The 18,320-nt window shown below is 46.9% G+C and overlaps 7 protein-coding genes across 7 annotated transcripts; 3 read left to right on the top strand and 4 right to left on the bottom strand.

Moving 5' to 3' along the window:
• The first annotated feature begins 2 nt into the window (after positions 1–2).
• Positions 3–837, top strand: EDB93DRAFT_731523 (uncharacterized protein). The gene is made up of 2 exons (XM_041457257.1): positions 3–750; positions 803–837. Exon 1 carries the CDS (start codon positions 182–184, stop codon positions 683–685), a length of 504 nt encoding a protein of 167 aa, XP_041311615.1. The 5' UTR covers positions 3–181; the 3' UTR covers positions 686–750; positions 803–837.
• Positions 838–1,280: 443 nt separating this feature from the next.
• EDB93DRAFT_1121881 (eIF3 subunit 6 N terminal domain-containing protein) lies at positions 1,281–3,258 on the bottom strand (the record flags this gene model as incomplete). Its single annotated transcript, XM_041448574.1, has 6 exons — positions 1,281–1,345; positions 1,402–1,811; positions 1,884–1,992; positions 2,044–2,783; positions 2,838–2,992; positions 3,051–3,258. The coding sequence occupies 5 exons, from the start codon at positions 3,256–3,258 to the stop codon at positions 1,644–1,646; spliced, it is 1,380 nt and encodes a 459-aa protein (XP_041311614.1). The 3' UTR covers positions 1,281–1,345; positions 1,402–1,643.
• A 1,461-nt stretch (positions 3,259–4,719) lies between these two features.
• Positions 4,720–5,866, top strand: EDB93DRAFT_731374 (uncharacterized protein). Its single transcript, XM_041457256.1, has 3 exons — positions 4,720–4,911; positions 4,965–5,097; positions 5,150–5,866. The coding sequence occupies exons 1-3, from the start codon at positions 4,846–4,848 to the stop codon at positions 5,857–5,859; spliced, it is 909 nt and encodes a 302-aa protein (XP_041311613.1). The 5' UTR covers positions 4,720–4,845; the 3' UTR covers positions 5,860–5,866.
• Positions 5,867–6,261: 395 nt separating this feature from the next.
• On the bottom strand, positions 6,262–8,010 carry EDB93DRAFT_1300417 (uncharacterized protein; the record flags this gene model as incomplete). Its single annotated transcript, XM_041454674.1, has 8 exons — positions 6,262–6,594; positions 6,642–7,004; positions 7,058–7,156; positions 7,205–7,437; positions 7,489–7,499; positions 7,551–7,579; positions 7,631–7,854; positions 7,908–8,010. The coding sequence occupies 8 exons, from the start codon at positions 8,008–8,010 to the stop codon at positions 6,376–6,378; spliced, it is 1,281 nt and encodes a 426-aa protein (XP_041311612.1). The 3' UTR covers positions 6,262–6,375.
• Positions 8,011–8,171: 161 nt separating this feature from the next.
• Positions 8,172–9,846, top strand: EDB93DRAFT_1246372 (uncharacterized protein; the record flags this gene model as incomplete). Its single annotated transcript, XM_041452436.1, has 11 exons — positions 8,172–8,256; positions 8,320–8,439; positions 8,495–8,520; positions 8,571–8,600; positions 8,662–8,743; positions 8,794–8,866; positions 8,916–8,937; positions 9,000–9,428; positions 9,486–9,567; positions 9,625–9,744; positions 9,794–9,846. The coding sequence occupies 11 exons, from the start codon at positions 8,172–8,174 to the stop codon at positions 9,844–9,846; spliced, it is 1,122 nt and encodes a 373-aa protein (XP_041311611.1).
• Positions 9,847–10,772: 926 nt separating this feature from the next.
• Positions 10,773–13,773, bottom strand: EDB93DRAFT_1246371 (Cullin; the record flags this gene model as incomplete). The annotated part of the gene is made up of 12 exons (XM_041452435.1): positions 10,773–10,898; positions 10,951–11,088; positions 11,148–11,408; positions 11,463–11,756; positions 11,805–12,083; positions 12,133–12,222; positions 12,272–12,781; positions 12,831–13,163; positions 13,216–13,566; positions 13,617–13,631; positions 13,685–13,710; positions 13,764–13,773. The coding sequence occupies 12 exons, from the start codon at positions 13,771–13,773 to the stop codon at positions 10,773–10,775; spliced, it is 2,433 nt and encodes an 810-aa protein (XP_041311610.1).
• A 177-nt stretch (positions 13,774–13,950) lies between these two features.
• On the bottom strand, positions 13,951–18,118 carry EDB93DRAFT_1121866 (armadillo-type protein). The gene is made up of 13 exons (XM_041448573.1): positions 17,694–18,118; positions 17,481–17,584; positions 16,999–17,427; positions 16,627–16,949; positions 16,430–16,570; positions 16,211–16,375; positions 15,988–16,162; positions 15,676–15,931; positions 15,067–15,622; positions 14,866–15,018; positions 14,633–14,816; positions 14,327–14,586; positions 13,951–14,273 (listed from the first exon to the last, which is right to left on the bottom strand). The coding sequence occupies exons 1-13, from the start codon at positions 17,924–17,926 to the stop codon at positions 14,058–14,060; spliced, it is 3,195 nt and encodes a 1,064-aa protein (XP_041311609.1). The 5' UTR covers positions 17,927–18,118; the 3' UTR covers positions 13,951–14,057.
• Positions 18,119–18,320: the final 202 nt, after the last annotated feature.

The following is an 18,320-nucleotide window of genomic DNA, read 5'->3' as shown; positions in this document are numbered from 1 at the left end:
ACGCATTTTGAATGAGTAGCCATTTATCGACAATGACTTGTTACATGGTGGATCTGCTAGTAACGGCAACTCCCTCGAATGGGCGCGGCATTTGTAAGCGCCCAGCTGATTCAGTGTTCACTGAGACATCTACCCCGCAGCGACGTCATCTACATTGACCTACCTACAACCTACAAGTACAATGAAAGAAGACTACAAGACTGACAATGGTCCACCCCCACCATATTCCCATCGTCCGCCTCCCTCAGGCACCCGAATCCCGTTGCACTTAAACTCTACCTTCCCTAATCCCGCAAACACCAAAGAACCCCCATGCTACGACGCAGACGGTCTTTCTCCCATCTTTATTGGATCTGCAATCTTCCAGCGCTCCGTTCATCCATGCAAGATTGCGCCCCATCTTCCAATTCCCTGCCATGTGCCATATGGTTCTACCGAGGTAGAGCATGAAGGGCGGTACGACCTTCTGCCATTTGACCCGGCGACCATGGAATGGGTTCGTACGAGTCACGGTCGTATTCCTTATGGTCGGGATCCTGTTGATGGGGGTTATGAAGAGACTGGGCAGCATTTGTATCATGCAATGGGTCGCGTAAACGGGACCTTGGTTCCTGGTAAGACAGGAGAACATCTTGTGCGTATTCTTATTCTACTTGAAGCCATCCTACGATATCTGAGTTCCTAATAGGGAGGATGCCATGTTGCATTTGGTGGTGGAGAGCACATCATCACAAATGACTATGATTTATTGTGAGTCTAACGGCTTGTCTCACCTGGCGCTATTGATGCTAACGAAATGCAGGTGCTGGAGGAGTGCAGCCTGTCGTCCATCTCTCTCAGGCATACGAATCCCGCTGCAGTCAAACACGACCTTCCCTAATCTCACATTCACCAAAGAACCCCCGTGCTATGACGCAGGCGGTGTTTCTCCCGTCTTTATTGGATCTGCACTTTTCCAGCGCTCCGTTCATCCATGTAAGATTGTGCCTCATCTTCGAATTCCCTGTCATGTACCATATGGTTCCACCGAGGTAGAGCATGAAGGGCGGTACGACCTTTTGCCATTTGACCCGGCGACCATGGAATGGGTTCGTACGAGTCACGGTCGTATCCCTCGTAACCGGGTTCCTGTTGCTGGGGGTTATGAAGAGGGCGGGCAGCATTTGTATCATGCAATGGGTCGCGTGAATGGCACCTTGGTTCCTGGTAAGACAGGAGAACATCTTGTGCGTATTCTTATTCTACTTGAAGCCATCCCACGATATCTGAGTTCCTAATAGGGGGGATGCAATGTCGCATTTGGTGGTGGAGAGCACATCATCACAAATGGCTACGAAATATTGTGAGTCCAACGACTTATTATCTCACCTGGTGATATCAATGGTTAACGAAATGTAGGTGCTGGAGAAATGGATATCCCAGAGGAGAGAAATAGATTACTTGTATCGATACGGAGCGTGCAGTCACTCCAAGTTTACCTTGATAGATTCGGTTTTGCGCAGATTTGTCAAAACTGAGTGGACAACAGGGTAGGTAAGCAGACAAATGTATACTCTACAACCGTAAGATATCGCGAAAGACTACAGCGGTCATTTTCGAGTAGCAAGACCCATGAAGCACGCACAAGTGCAGATAAGCTCTAATCACAGAGCCCCCTCAACAACAGCGGACTGCGGCTGACTCTGTTGTGGCTGCTGTGGACTGTGAAGCATACCGGTACCCAAAGCCTGCGTCCGGAACGCCAGACCACGCGTTTTCTCAATAACTGATTGATATACTGGTAATGGTGAACGGTGGATCTCGATGACGTTCTATGAAGATGACGGTCAGTGAATGAACGGACGAGTACGAGGTCATTAATGATGCTGAATGAAGATCCGCACCTTTTCTAGGTCGATCTTCGCTTCTGCGCCCATACGAGTTTCGCGGATGAGGTTGACAATCCATTTCTCGCCTTCATCTCGCGAGAGATTAAGACGTTCCGAAAGGTCGCTGAGCACGTGGTTTGAGAAATAAAACAACGCGGATGTATGCCTCACTTACCCAATATCGATACGTCGGTGTATACGGCAGTATGCCTCGCTAATCAGGTAGCGTGCATTATCGAGGAACTCCTCTCTGAACTCTCCAAGGAAGAAATCATCTCCGACCACGCGGTCGGCAAGCGTTAGCTCACGTTGTGCGGCCTCAAAATCAAATTCGACATAAAGCTCTTTCAGGAAAGATGTAACGGGATCCTGATATTGGTACTCCTCCGTCTGGATGACCTTGACGATCTCGCGTATCGAGTGTCGTACACGCGAAGAAGCAGCAGTCCCACCTGCAGCTGACTTGCGAGACAGGATGGCGGCAGTGGCTATGTACCGAAGGATCCAAGGACAGGAGGTTTGGATGGTGTTAAGGTAAGTGGGCGAGAGGAAAGTCTCGAGGAGGAGTGTCCGGCCCTGCGGGTGATTGAAGTAGACAAAAAGAGACCAATGAACAAGCCACGTCCGCGAGTGAAGTTGCGTAAGGGCTGCGGGCTCAGCAGATGCAGTTAAGAGTGTCGAAGGTGAGCGCGAGTCAACAACATCGCGTAAGGTGTTCAGTTCTTCGAGAGCTGTCTCCCATTTTCCAGTGAGGATATCGGAAGCAAGTTTACCCCAGTGCGCAGAAGTGTTGAGATCGTTATCAGTTGAAAGTACACGGAAGTGATACAGATAGTCTGCGGCACCGCTGTAGTTGCCGTAGGTATATTGGAACTGCCCAAAGTTGTATAAAGCAGTGATTTGTTCGAGGGTGAGCTATGTTGAAAGTAGATAAGTTGCAAGACGGGTTGATGATAGGCGAGGACGCACGTTGTAGTTATCTTTTAGGTACTGCAAATTCTGATTTTTATCTTGACGCAATGCCTGTGCAACATCTGGGTTCTCGATCACATCAAGAACGGCTTGAGCCTCCAGCTGTAGTCGCTCGTTTGTTGATACAGCCTTCTCTCGTTTCCCCGAGAACTCTGGAAGATTGAGCTCACATGTATCGTCGTTGATATGACTTGCAATACAATGACGCACCTTCGGGGATCTCTTCATCAGGGTGCAGCTGCTCGAACAGGCTGACTGCATAATCCAGCATGTTGGTGCCCTTTGCAAGTTCATACTGTGCTGCTTGAACCTGCTCGACCGGGAAAAGCGAAGTTTCGACCAGATGGGCCAACAAGGGAAACGCCAGGTGGCGATCCAGGTAGGGTATTATCGTTTTTGATAGATCGTATTCCGCCATGGTGGACAACGTTGCGCGTCCTTCAAGCTTGTACAAAATTTTACGGACACTCAAAGAGGAAATCGCACAGCCACAGCATCTACAGACGGCCACTGGTAGCCTGCGTCATGATTGATTTATGCGACCACCCATGCTAAGCTCGCAATAAATATTTGCTTATGGTCCCACAGTAAAAGCGCTGAGAAAGCGAAAGTATATATGCGTGAACAAGCTAATGCGAACCATACCAGTCTAACTTAGTTCGACTGGACTGATGATCTCTGAGAACATCATGATTATTGGAGCGCACTGATGGCAAAAGCGTTTACAACAGCTCTAAACCGAAGATATAAGAGAGTGCGGTTGGACAGGTCTAGGCATGAATGCAACTCAGAGAAAAAGGTCAGAATGGAAAACAAACAAGCCTTTATTAAACATATCCTAGTCACCCTATGATTCGGAGGGCAAAATGAGAAGGCCAATGATAGTTCCAGTCTGGTTCGGGACCGACTCTGGCTACCGAGTATCCAGTCGCTGGGCTTGCAACTACGGATACATCAACAAAACGTTGATCGGATGCTATCACAACCTCTACAAATAGTGAGGCTACGAACTACTCGTTTGCAAGCAACGTACACCTTCCAACGTTGAAGGGTTACGAGAATCAGGGAGCTTGCGTCCACGGGGTAGCTCGTGTGGTTCACGCTACGTTCGGTGAGACATACACTCGGTCGCGTATATCCGGTCGTGGAACATTGAAGTCCACAAAAGCGTAATGATGAGATTGACCGTCGATCATTCTATATAGTCGGGGAATTTCGCTGGGAACGTCCTGAGAAGGAGAGTTTCATGCAGTCGTCACCGATCGAAAAAACTACATTTCCGTCACCCACCTGCCGACCTAGAGAATTGACAAAAAGTACCAGTTCACGAGTTCCTTCGTAAGTGTGCTTGATTATAACGAAGATGGTGGGCTGCATAACCTTCTTGAAGGAAGATGGATCCCAGCACCTCCCCAACACGGTACAACTGGCAACGCCCAAGATGATCTTACACAAAGGATGGACCTCGATTGACCTCGATCATATCGGACTTCACATCACCTCGTGAGCCCGGGCCAATGTGCGAGCCGGACTGGATTCCCGAGTCTCCCGTCGCCCCATGTCCTCCAACGAGTCCGAAAGGGTTCATCATCAAGGATGGTTTATCCTCGCGTCTGTAGAGTTCGAGAGGCTCAGGCAGGTCTCAAGGAGAAATGTTTGATCCTGCAGTAGACAGAGCCTAGACCGATGAAACTCAGAAAGAGCCATGTCCCCTAAGTGCATAATCCAGCATGTTTATACTGGACTGCTTCTCGACCGGGAAGAGCGAAATTTCGACTACACGAACTGATGACAGAATTTCACGCCAGCTCGGTGGAGATCCAGATGGGTTTTGACGCGTGGTATATAAGCCAGCACTTGACTTGAAGTTGAACGCCTTTTTCAGAAGCTTGAGGCAAAAATTTTATGGTGACCTAAAGAGGAAGTAGCACAGCCACAACAGGTGTAACGAACTGCGATTCATGAGGCTGTCGTCACTGACTTTTCCAACAACTCAACTGCCATCATGACTGCCATCACGCAGAACCTGCCCAGATTTATATCAGACCTTGGAATATCAATAATAGGAGAGGTATGTTGGTTTCTATTGTTTTAGTCAATGTTGGCACACTCAACATGTTGTAGAAATGTTATTCCTCACTGGTCGAGAACCTCAATGTCGGAGACATGGATTGTCTCAAATACTCGCTCTCCAAGGGTTTGGGAATCGGTATTGTAGTAGGAGGCTCTATCATGAAAGTTCCTCAATTGTTGCTTAGTGAGTCTATCAAGTGTCTTTGATACATGACAGGTATTTACGACGTGCTCAGTCCTTAGCGGACGCTCCGCTCGTGGTCTCTCCTTACCTGCATATGTCCTTGAAACTCTTGCATATGCAATCACCACTGCATACTCATATAGAAATGAGTTCCCATTCTCGACCTACGGCGAGAATTTATTCCTGACCATACAAAATACCATAATCACTCTCCTGATCATTTATTTCCCAACTCCATCACTCCGAAATGCACAGGCTATTGGCCCACAATTAGCAATCGCCAGCGCAGCGTCCGTCGCATCTGCCGTTGCATTATATATGTTCCCTAAAGACATCCTGTCTCTACTGCAAATGGCCACGTTGCCACTGTCCCTCTTCTCGAAGCTGCCCCAAATCACGCAGAACGCACGTGCCCAATCCACGGGCCAGCTCTCCGCATTCGCTGTCATTTCACAAATTGTGGGCTGTCTTGCCCGACTGTTCACTACTGCGACGGAGGTCGGCGACCTCATCGTCACTGCTGGCTTTGCCCTTGCCCTCGTTCTCAACCTTGTGCTCGGCGCGCAGATGTGGATGTATTGGGGTAGTGATCAGAGAGAAGACTCTGGGAAGACCCAGATTGGGTCGCTCAGCGAGAAGGAAAAGGTAGAATGGGCATCAGAGAGGCAGGGAAGAGTTGATGTTGTCGTTACTCCGAAGTCTCCTGTACCGCGTCATACCGCGTCGCCTTCTGGTAGAAAGTGGGCAAGGAAGATTGATTAGTACTATACCTCTGTTATTTAATGGACTCGATGTTTATTTTATACACTATCCGAGTCTGTGCCACCGAAAAGATGCTTGAGTAATTGGTTTTACTTCCGCTAAATTTGGTGCCTCCGAATTCAGACACAACAACGGCTCCATCGATGATTCGACGCCCATCTGAAATCGATGTATCAGGTCCTCCTGGACATGTTCGCGCATGTGAATGAATGCGAGGACCTACCAACTGATGATTCTCCTGGCGAGAGATTATTGTCGAGACAATCTCTCCTATCGCTTGCAACGACATGCAAAACTTTCTCAGCTACGAGCCTGCGATGGATTTACTGTAGGCTAACATAGACGAGTTAGAATCATTGCTAGGCTGTGTAACGAGGCTACATCTACTGATATGCTGTAGTGAAGCAGAGGTGAGTGCAGACTAATTACGATCAATCTGAGGAAGGTAAAGTTTCACGCCGTCGGGAGTAGATTGGCGACTGAGGGTGGACCCTAACAAGATACTGAGTACTGTATTCACTTCTTTGGCGTTTGCTTCTCTTCTCTTCGTCGCCACCACTCCGGCGCTGTGTCGGCACGGGACTTCTCTAGCTTTTGTAGCTTGTCGAGCTCCGCCTTGATGAAAGTCTCCAAGAAAGCAGGGACATTCTGTGATCCCTGCTTGGCATCTGAAGACGGCCACTGGATCACTTTAACAGAGCCACTATGCATCTTGTCCTCAATAGAAGTGAGATTCTGATCATGGATGAGTATATGAGTCTAAACTCAGAGTGAGAGCGGACCTTGACCACATCTTTCAACTGGACGATCGCTTGTCCCTGATTCATCCACTCCCGAATCGAGTTGACCTCTTCAACAGTCCACTCGCGCACTCTAGGGTCATCCATATGCACGTCAACGCCTGCTACTCCTTTCGGGTGTATCAGCTTCTCTGCACCACCAGGCTCGCCAAATAGCCCGTCGAACCACGATGCAACATCTTCAGATGCGTTTCTATCGTATTTAGGAGTAAGGACGCGAGTCTTCGCATGCGATGATGGAGCATCGCCTAAAAACAAGTAGTCATAACCAATATATTTCTCCAAGTCAAACCGATGTTCTTCTGGTACTTCTGGAGGATTGGAAACTTGGATGAAAAATCGTCCCTTGTATATAGGATATCGTCAGCATTATGAAAGTTGATTTTGAAAAGGCATACGGGTTGACTGTACGCCTCTATGACGAACGTGGACTCAAACGGTTGGACCATTGGAAATTGAGCCAGATAAAGCGGTATTAGGACTGGGTAGGCAGCTTCCTGTTCTTGGTTGAGGGGGGGAAAGATGCACGATGGAAGATGACGTACCATGTTGGTTTTTATGAAGCGTGGCTCGAAACGCGCATCTTCATCAGTAGACGTATGAGTGAAGGACGAGGATCGTGTACTGCTAATAACGTCAAGTGGACTGATAGTGTAGGGCATGCATATAACATCGGAACCGTGTTGATGTGTGAGGGTCTGAGAAAACGGAACGGCCAAAGTAGGTTCTACATGGTCATTTCGGAGAGCAAGCCTCCCAAGCAGGCCAAATGTAGCGCCTTATCAAAGTGATTAACCTCGTTGGTACGCCTGGCGTGGAGGGATCGCACCTGGCAAGTAACTATACGAAATTCGTCAACTTGAAAGAAGCTTGATAAATGAGCTCGTGTACCAGTCGTTGAAATACGCGGTCACGATTCGCTGCAAGGCTGCCGCTCAATGAATGTAACAGGAAGAGGTGCTTGAATGTACCTGTCGTCCATCATCTTCATCAGTCAAGTAAGATTCGACTTCTGCATCCAAGAACCAAGCAGGGAAATAGACAGGTTGAATGCGGATGGGTTGAATCGGCTGAAAGTTTCCACCTATATACTTTGCACCGAGCGACCCAATGAAGTCGCGGAAAAAGCAACCTGCAGAAGCAGCTACACCAACATGGCTGATAGCAGCTTCCTTTGAAAATGCGAATGGAATAGCTGAAACATGCCAGTCAGCAGGATGCAGCGGGTACGAGACGAATGCAGGTGACCTCTGACTTTTGGATGATATTGTGGTACAATTTGTGAATAGCTTCGCGGAGAAGGCGTGCGGTTAAAATCGCGAACAATAACCCCTGCTCGTCGTCGCAGCATTAGTGCTCCACAAAAAAACTCTTAGACCATGACAATATTTGCTTCGCAGAAAAGGAAAGTCAGTTATTTGACACGTGACCCTTCTCGATATACGTGTACTGTAAATTATCATCTTGCCGTCAAACTTCTGTCCCTCCCTTACCTGAAGGCCTCGGTATCCAATGCACTTTGCTTCATACGTAGCCATTCTATGGCTGCTTTTTGCTGTCATTGTTAGCGCAACCGATCTATACAAAGTTCTTGAGCGTCAGTCCAAGGCGTGTACCAACTGGTCTTGACTCGCGTTTAACTGATATACTCGGCATTCAGTGTCCAAACATGCATCGGAGCAGGATATCCGTAAAGCATACAAGCGTCTGAGCAAGCAGTATCATCCCGACAAAAATACGGATCCAGGGGCTGAGGAGAAGTTCGTTGATATCGCTCATGGTAAATCAAGTTGTACTCGTTTCCATAGAATGGCATTCTCATGATACTGCATTAGCATACGAAGTCCTTTCAGATTCCACGGTACGCGAAAATCTCAAGCCTTTCCTAAAATTTTGCTCAAAATTATCCAGAAACGCCAAATTTATGATAGGCATGGTGAAGTGAGTAGCATCGACTCATTATATATATTCAGTAGGATATGAACATACGCTTCGCATACAGGAAGGGTTAAAAGCACACGAAGGTGGACAACAACATCACGCTAATCCTTTCGATATATTTTCCAATGTTTTCGGTGGTGCTTGTGGGTTCATGCCTCCTTGTCACTACCTCTTTGCGCTGATAAGTATGTAGTCAATACACAGCAGCAGCCAGTACGCCGTGGACAAACTGTCATAATTGAATTCGAGGTTTCGCTTGCAGATATGTAAGCTCATCCCCGGATTTTTGCAATAGTCAACTGATTTACCGCGCAGGTATACGGGTGCCAATATTGACGTTCGTCTTGAACTGGTCCTTTACATTGTTACTCAATTGAATTGACGCTTCCCCCTTAATAGTTCACGATGAGGAAAAAAATACTTTGTGATCACTGTCGCGGCTCGGGCGCTGCTTCGGACCGTGACATTCATACTTGTTCAGGATGCGGTGGATCCGGCATGAAAACCTTCAAACAGCAAATATTCCCCGGTATGTTTGCACAGACACAGACAACATGCAACGATTGCGGTGGTCGTGGAAAGGTCATCAAGAAACAATGTCCACATTGTAAAGGCGAGAAGGTGGTCGAGCATACGCAACAGTATACTTTGGAGGTAAAACCAGGTACACCAGAAGGCTTTGATGTCGTATTTGATGGAGAGGGAGATGAGAGCCCAGACTGGGAGGCTGGTGACGTTGTTTTGAGAGTGCGAAGTAAGAAGGAGAAAGGTGCTTGGCAACGGAAGGAGAGCAGCTTGTACTGGCGGGAGACCATTGGCATTGACCAGGTAAGCACTGTTGATACTGCCGCCCCTGATAACTTATCGTGCCTACTTGAATTGCAGGCACTCCTCGGATTTCAACGCAATATCACGCATCTCGATGGTCATGTCATTGAGATAGATCGCCAAGGAGTGACCCAACCTGGTGAGCTGCTAGCGTTTATTGTCTAGCCTATGAGGGTGGTGTTCAACTTAATCATAGGTCATGTTCAAACTATAGAGGGCGAGGGGATGCCCTTGTATCAGGCAGACAGTTTTGGCGACCTCTTTATAGAGTACAATGTCGTATTACCTGTTGAACTGGACTCAGACATTCATCGAAGTAAGTGGTATTTCGTGGTATTGTTCATCATTTTGATTGCATATCGTAGAACTCGCCGAGACATTTTATGGACAAGGCCACCGCGATAGAGATGAGCTTTAGATATATTTTTTGTAATTTATTTCTGTCCGCGATTAGTTTATGTGAAAGTGTCCCATATTAAGTATTTTCCGGTGTTTCTTACCTGCCCTAAGGCAAGGTTGCATGTATAAGATAAGCTGAATCGTTTTTATTTTCTTTGGTTCCGGACCCCTTCGGCATGGACGAGGTTGGTCATGTCTTTTGCACACTAGTCCTCTCTAACTGAATGTTCCAGTGTTCCTGTGAAGCCGTTGTTTAGTGTTGCTTTTCCATGCTGCGAAAGTATCGAGCATTAGGAAAGAGCGATTGTTAGCCAGGATGTCTTTGGAAGACAGTCCAGGCAGAGCGGCCCCTTGTCTGCATCGTGGTAGGTCTAACCTTGTTGAAATTTTGGGCAAATTTCATGGATTTCGTAGTGGATTTTGGGCGTATGGTGGATGAAGAGTGTTTACTTCGTCTGCAGAACTTGTTGGCAGCCTTTTCAAGCTGGCCTTCCGTAAGCCAAGACCTCATAGAGTGTGATATATTGTTAACAATTTCTCAGCTAGTTATTGACATGTGCCTTGGCCTGCAGCCGTGATGATGTGCATGCTCGTACGCGGCGGGCATTGCTGCATCATAGTGTGGTGTAGATTCCGAGCGCGTGCTTGCTCATGGGTTTTTCCCATGGAGTTACCTTCAAATCAATTAACCCAGGACGAAAGTCTCTGATGGGCACAATCCTATCAGAGCCTACATGTTGCTTTGTCAAGTATAGCAGTATGTAGCAATGCATTTCACTGTAAAAATGTGTGCGGAAAGTGAGATTGTCCAAGTGCTAGCACAACCGTGTTAACCTGCCCCCAACAACCTTGCATAAATCGATCGTTAACTGGTGAATATATATAATTATCCGCCCATCATCCCAGAAGGACTGCACAAATCGTGCGAGAAAGCTTGTATAATATTTAGTGACTGAATCCATGTCTCATGCCTGAACGGAGATGATAAGATGGCGAAGCGTGAAAAAGATCATAAACACGCACTAGATAATTGTACGACTTGCGATCTTCACAGCGTTCAAGATACTCTCGCTGTGTCAAATGTAGATTAGATCATGCACGGTAAATGAGCATTGTTACCCACATCAATTAATCCTTCAATTCGTTTCTTGATATTCTGAGGGTTGGGCTGGAATCGAGAGGCAAGTTGTCGAGTGACTTCATTGATGAGGTCGTTATGAGTCAAGTGCTTCCTGTCTTTCATGATGCGGACGATGCACGCCTACGAAACGGTGGACGTCAGAGTTCATGAGATGTGATAGGACCGATTGTAAGCATCACCTCGATTTGATGATGCCTTTCCTCTTCTATACGATCGCGAGTTTCTCTCCGTTCCTTAGTGGTTTCAACCTTGGCGGACACCGTACTGATCTTAATCTTTTGCATCGCACATGTGAAATCATTGTTAAACGAAAATGAGTCCGATGGATTAACATCTCGTCCGGGGGGATGTTTCCTTAGAATCTTGAATTTTGCACATGCTAGGGATTGCAAGTGCCGTTGAAGCTCAGTGTCTGGGATTGAAGTAGCAGTTTTCAGTTCCTGATCAAAAGCGTCAGAAAGATCAAAACATCTTAAGCAAGCGAGAACCCGCACCTCGTATGTAAGGAACTCATCGTTAGTCAAATTCTCAAAAAGCAGCAAGATCACGAGTGCAAATGTCGATACATTAACATCGTGCTTCCTGGCCTTGAACTGAACACGAACATCAGCGTTCCCGAGTGAGGGTTGCCACGCGAGGCGTCGCCCTGAGTGGCGGGAAAAATAGAAATGCTCGAATGACTTGCAAGCCCTGATTAGAACTTCAGGGAAAATACAAGATGCACTAGAATGCGACATGGGCCAGAAAGTCGACGTCATCACGGTTACGGAGATATCCACTTCAGGTGCCTAGAAGTTCATTGAATAAATGCAGCAAGACAAAATCCCCGCGCCTACCGAAACGCCTTCAAGGTACTTGCGGTAGGCTTGCATGGTATCAGCAGATATCTTCATATCATGGAACATGCCCTCCAGCTTTTGAGTGAATTGGTACCCGCACTCAACTTTGAGCTTTGCAAGCATGCCTCTTTCAGCATCATCAGAGACCGACCTGCCAAGTAGTAATCGTTTGGCAAGATGATTCTTGTAGTATCGCTCGAAAGCGTCCTTCTCTGTTATGTACCGGAAAACCGTGATAGTCTTGTCCAAGACAGCATCGACCTCCATATCAGTTTTCTGGAATAGAATCAATGAGTGCGTGAATTGTGGGAATTGGGTTACTGACGCCTTTGAGACCCTTCTTGAGGTTTTCATCGATGAAGAGCGATATGTACTCCGGTGCCTTCTCATTCAGGTTGATGAAGTCTTCGAATGCCTTGTGACCTACATTAGGATATACAGGAAATACAAAACAGAACGCTGACCTCATTTAAAGAGCTTTCCACTTCTCGATTACTATCAAATGCCTTAGTCCAAATGCAGTCGAACTTATCCTTCAGATCAAGCACAGTCTGTACCCATTTCAGGGCCAGTGGCAATGTCGGAGGACCCGTGGCAGCGCGACCTTGACCCTTGTCTTTTCCTTTCGCAATTTCAGTGTCGTTAAGGTCTACGTCGTCCATGTCTTGGCCAGTGTCAATACCTGCGGAAGCAAGATTGATCTCTCTTCCTCTCCGTAAGATTGAATCCTTGAACGACCTTCTTAGGGTAGGCATTCCACTAGGAACCATGAGAAATAGACGGTACAGGCGGTTGATGTCGTCAAATTTATCGAGTTCTACCATGACATCGAGGCCAGAATTGGGCATACCGATAACCGTCGACAGATTGTGTGTTAATAGATGGCGCTCGAGAATCTTTCGGAGAGGATCACCAGTTTGGGATAAGAGATAATGATGTGTTCGGGCTTGTTCTGAATCAAGACGTGCCTCGACCTGTACATCATAAGGGTAACCTTGTTCTTAGAGTAAAAAGAACACATACTCTTCGCAGATACTCTGGTGCATCACAAGTATCCAGAAGTCGTTTTCCTTCAGCGGAATAGAATACTTCGCTGGCTCTAAGCACGGCCGGCTCGAGATCCCGCTTGTAGACAGTTTTGGCGTCATGATCGACGCTCAGCTGCAGAAGGACATCGACGCACTCCTTCACCACAGAGCGGCTGATGACATATCCGTCACGTTCAATTTGGATTAAGCTAAGGACTGCGGAGGTGACATGATCTTGTATTGGGGGTCGTATGATGTGTTTCAAGAAGAGATCTAGGCCAGCATCCCAGATTTCTGGGACATCATTAGCTTTCGTATAGACGCGATCCTATGGATGCATTCGCGTGAGTAAGCAGTGGGTATAGCGGTGGAATGCTCACCATGTACTTGAGAATATCCCGAAGCTTCGACATATTGCCAGTATGATCATCCCATACACGTCTCAGAGCTTTCAGTAACGACTCTCCCTCTTGACTCTGTTGCACGGGATCCTTGCTGCTGCCACTAGGGAAAGCAGGAATGATTTCGCTTTGTGCTAACCTGTCGATATTCTCCGCCACTAGCTGACACACTCCCTTATACAATATGCCTCCATTCTTATACAGCACCATATTGTAGGCGTAGCGATAGTTCTCCTCGAATGAAAGATTTGATGCATTCTGGTTATGGATTTCACGGATATTCGTCGAGAGGCGGGACCAAGTTTCATCCAATGATACTTCTGATTCATGCTAAGACCACTTATCAATTACGAGCAGACTTCGTTTCACAGATCGCTTACCTTGCGGGGCGGTTTCTATCAAAAGGATTCATTGTCAGGAATGAATGCTGGCGAAATGTAACACGCACGATTTTTGGCTTCACCGTGCGGCGTGCTATCAATCAATCAGCTCAGTAAATTCCCTGCATTCAAAGGTTCATAACCCACTAGAAGCCATCGTTCGCGCAATAGTTCAGCAGTAATTCAATGTAGGCTCCCCTTGAGGCAGACCATAGAAGGAGGATCAACTATTTGTTCCTTCTTGGATGGTACTTCGGGTCTGACTTCCATTTCAGTAATATTTGCCTCTATTGAAATCAGAAGCTCTCGCCAAACATCTCACAGGCATTGCAACTGCGAACACAAAAAGATGATATTCATTGGCTACATAAGATGTTCATTCATTCTTGCAATAAATGCAGATGCAATTACTGAAACAAATGAACAAGAAATCCCGACATGCTAGGAGGAAGCCTGCGATCGAGATGAACGAACGAAATCAGCAAAGTACTTCCGAAATGCCTTGTTATCAAGGTCTCGAAGTTTGCCCGTGAACTCCATGGCGGTATCTGGTGGCCAGCCTTGTGAGGGAAGGAAGGCAGACAAAAAGAAATCCTGTGCTTCTTGTCCTCTAGTTTTGCAAACTATCTGGAGGAAGTTGCCGATTTCCAATAGAACCTAATTCGGATGTTAGATCTAAAATGAGCGGCAAATGCTACACTGGTACATACAACCATCATCTGTCCATCCTTAATATTAAACTGGGGTGATGAAAGCACCACGAAGGCTGTGGGAACGAGACGCTCGTAGACGAATCGCTCAAAGCCGGGTACACCCTGGGCTTGGCCGTCAGCTGCTGTAGCTGGTCGGCACCAGACCTGAACACAGCGACTAAGGAATGCGAAAGCAGATTTCTGGCTACTCGAGTCCGAAATATCTTCCGCCAATCGACTCATGCTGATCAACAGAGGTTCAAAAGTGGCCTTGTTTCCTGCACAAATTTGAGACCAGCCCACAGCAGTCATTCGAAAACTTACGGTCAGAGATAAAAATGTCATGAAGATCGGAGGACATGACGTTGGTCAACAATGTCAGATAGGCACGCTTAGTTTCCGCGTGTTCGACACTATCGTCAGTACCTGTAACGGGCTGATTGAGAAGCTGGGTGATGTGAGCGCTTAGAGGACCAATGAGCTCGTCCAGAACATTGAAAAGCTCGCTCTGTTGACACATTTTCAGGTATGAACGTACAAGTAAGCGCAATCCTCACCTGAAGCTTGTGAATCAGCAACCCAATGAAGTTCATGAAGTCGACGAGTTCAGAGGGTTCAAACTGTGCGAGAAGGTTGGCCATCAAAGGTGGGATCAAGTGAGTAACACTGGATCCTGTCGTAGCAATAATTCGCGCAAACGCATGTCTTGTCTGCAGATGATTAGCATGGGATGTGTCAAGAACAAAATGCCATCTTACTGCATCGCGGATGTATTTGAAAACGTTCATGGCCTCCAGACATGATAGAATAGCCTGCGCAACTTGCTGAAACACATCTAATGATGGAAGACGATATCCTTCTGGCACCGGAGAAGGATAATCAGGAAATCCTTTCGCAACATTGCCGAGCGCCATGATACTGTGATGAATGCGAAGGATTGGAATGGGATCTTTTCCCCCTTTTGCCGCTGTCAAATTAGAAGAAAGCTCATCTAGCAGAGGTGTCACGATCGAGAGTAACATGCTCGCTTGCTGATCAGGAGATTTTGACACCAAGGATATGAGTGTGCCCAAAGTCTCAAACAGATAGAGCTGCGAGTCGAATAATCCAGGATTTTTCATCGCCTCCGCTAAGAGATCATCATCGGGACTATCAAGAGTCGGCAGATCTACTTGAATAATCAGCAGGTCTCTGATACCCTGCACAAGATTGACTGCGAGTTCCTCGGAAATATCGTTCTTGCTTTCTTTGATGAATCGGTGGAAAAGATAATATGTCCGCGATCGAACTGTGCTGTCCGGGTTGTGGAGTCCTCTAAACCATGTATATGAGTAGTGTAACACTGTCGCATGTCGCTTCGTGCCTACCGAGCATCAACGATGGCCTCGAGTGTCGGCATAATGCACTCTTTGCGGATCTTGAAAAAATCTCCATAACGGGCCACGGTTTCGAAGAATTGCATAGCAACTAAGCGGCGAGGGAATGCAGATATACCACTTTGCACCAGAGCCAGTAACATCTCCCCATGAGGGGTCAACGGATATTCAGAATAATCGACTTCACGACGTTTCTCTTTTGGCACGAGAGGAGCGACGCAGAAGGCCGCACGGCCCTTTCCTCCAGCTGTGAAATTGAGTCATGAGATGAGGCTTGAGTAGTCACAGTAAGATATCCCGTACTTTTCACAATCTCACCGAAGATGTACACGAGATAAACTGCTAGTTCAGCGTCACTCCAATTAAGTGTCATCCCGTTGCGATAGGCGGACAAGGTGTGCAAAGACATTGTCCTGACCGCATTAGTGACAAGGTCTTGGTCAATTGTGAACACGGCATCCATCGATAATTTGAGATCCTGCAAGAAGGTCAATGGGCCAGAAGCGAAAAGCGACAACAAAGCAACCTTGCGGAGAGTTTCAAATGCACTGAAATCATCGTCATCCAAGTCGCTAGGATCTTCTTCGTCATCCCATTTCATCTTCTGCATAATGACTTGGAGCAAAGACATGAGGAATGATCGTTTCGATTCTTCAAGCGGATCCGTGGATACTTTCCGGGAGCGCTTGTACTGAAATAACAATCAGTCTTGCAGCAGGGTTCTTTAGAGTAAAAATGGACTCACACTTGCAAGGATGGTCTGCAGCAAGGGAAATACTGTCGAGCACGTGTCGTCATATTTATCTGACATAAATCGCAACATGACAGGTAGAATCTGCTCCAACAGACGCGTGGCATCTGCCGCAACCTCAGGTTTTTCGCATTCCTGTGTAAGATCATTAGCCCGCCGAAGTACCAAAAGCTCCGCATAAAACTCATCACCTCGGTCAACTTTGACAGTTCAAGACCCAAGACATTCAGTAGGCGGCCAAGGGCCTCTCGGTAAGACTCTTCTCCTTCATCTTCATTGGATCCTCGTGCAACTTGTTCTGCACGTGTTTTTGATTCGAGCGCGTCAATGACTTGACCGAGGGCCAATACCTTGACAAGTTGCAGCTTGTCTTCCGGTTCCTTGAGACCTTTTGCTATAATGCGTAGCAAGGCGGTTGATGTTGCAAGCCGAATAGCCAGATTGGGGTCAGGGAGCAGTGAAAACAAGAGAGGTATAGTTGTAGGTGTGATAGTTAAATTGATATCAATCCACCCTTTCAGTATCGTCAGCACAATTTTTGCTGGTCGCAACTGATCACATACCCGCGTACGAACCAAACGTCCTGATGCCCCAATCGACTATCTCTAGAGCCTCGGAAAGCTCGGGCGAAGATGTTGTCGTTTTCCTGAGTAATGCCAATCGCTCCGTCCCATCAACAATGATCGTCAACACTGCTTCATTGATCAATGAAGCATCTCGCTCTCGGACAGCATCTCTGACGCGAGAATCTCGTGTATGCCGAACAGGGTTGAAGGCCCTCGCAGACTTGATTGTTTGATCTGCGACTTCACCGGAGATCTCTGATATAAGGTGGAAAAGGAGAAGTGAGACATGGCGATTGAACTGTGGCTGGGATGGAGACTCGGGGAGCCGAATGAGCGAGAAAAGATCGGTGAAGAATGTTGGCCACTGGTCGACGTATGTACATAAGAAGAATAATGTGAGTGTGTGCGAGAACTTGTTGCGAAGATCTGTAGGTCATTGTGAATGTTTCTGAAAGGATCAAGGTATGACGAGCTCATACATGATGCATTAGATTCAGCCGAGCCATAAACATATTCAGATTGTACATAAGATATCAGGGATTGTTGCAGGGTACGAAATGTGTCTTCATCAAGAGGTTCGAACCTGTAAGACGAGCGATAGATCAGAGTCATTACAACTTCATTATATGAAAATAAAGGCGGTTTGTCATGTTTAATATTCTCAACCTGCAAATGAAACCAAAATCGCTTACCGATTGTCAAAGAACTCATCTAGCAAACGTAAAGAATAGAACCTGACTGATTCGGGGTATTTATTACCCTCCGAGGTCACTCCCGTAAACGCTGTCAAGGCCAGTCGCCACGTTTCGTTCGTATTTTGGCGGAGGTTGGATAGGTACTCAAAGGCCTGCTGGTGGAGATGACTCTGCGAGGGTTCAGACGCAATGCAAATTGCCTCTACATAATGAGGAATTTCTTCCTCCATTGCTATAGCTGAATCGTCTGCCAGACACGGCACGTCCCCGGGTGCTCGCGGTCGGTTGTTTTGGAACACAAGGAGATTCGATAAAAGCCAGAGATTTTGGAAGATGAGTGGGGTTCGTAACAAATTGTCAAAACAAACGTCACAAGCCGTGTCAATGCTAGTCACTTGGTGGGGTGACTCTACTAGTCGCTGATCACGATTGCAGTGGCAGTGTAAATTTATGACTTTCAACGCACCACGTGGCTTACGTATAAGCGAGCTTCTCGTCATCTGTACAGGGGTTTTAAAATTTAAGTACACTATTTTGACGGTATAGACACACAGAAAAGAGTGGGAGACGTTTTGGAATAATACATAGGTATTGTAGTGTTATATTCTCATCTCCTCTTCCAAA

The sequence above is a fragment of the Suillus bovinus genome (genome assembly GCF_016758785.1).
Source record: "Suillus bovinus strain UH-Sbo-P2 chromosome Unknown EDB93scaffold_6, whole genome shotgun sequence".
Taxonomy (NCBI): Eukaryota; Fungi; Basidiomycota; class Agaricomycetes; order Boletales; family Suillaceae; genus Suillus; species Suillus bovinus.
Note: the sequence above shows the minus strand (reverse complement) of the source record. Positions and strands in the feature narration are given on the sequence as shown.

Bases quoted from the DNA above. Each gene is read 5' to 3' on its own strand.
- EDB93DRAFT_731523 (XM_041457257.1), top strand. From the start codon at position 182: ATGAAAGAAGACTACAAGACTGACAATGGTCCACCCCCACCATATTCC.
- EDB93DRAFT_731374 (XM_041457256.1), top strand. From the start codon at position 4,846: ATGACTGCCATCACGCAGAACCTGCCCAGATTTATATCAGACCTTGGA. The intron at 4,912-4,964 runs GTATGTTGGTTT...AACATGTTGTAG, and splicing joins GAATATCAATAATAGGAGAG to AAATGTTATTCCTCACTGGT. The intron at 5,098-5,149 runs GTGAGTCTATCA...CGACGTGCTCAG, and splicing joins AGTTCCTCAATTGTTGCTTA to TCCTTAGCGGACGCTCCGCT.
- EDB93DRAFT_1121866 (XM_041448573.1), bottom strand. From the start codon at position 17,926: ATGGAGGAAGAAATTCCTCATTATGTAGAGGCAATTTGCATTGCGTCT. The intron at 16,571-16,626 runs GTGATGAGTTTT...GATCTTACACAG, and splicing joins AACTGTCAAAGTTGACCGAG to GAATGCGAAAAACCTGAGGT. The intron at 14,587-14,632 runs GTAAGTTTTCGA...AAATTTGTGCAG, and splicing joins TGACATTTTTATCTCTGACC to GAAACAAGGCCACTTTTGAA.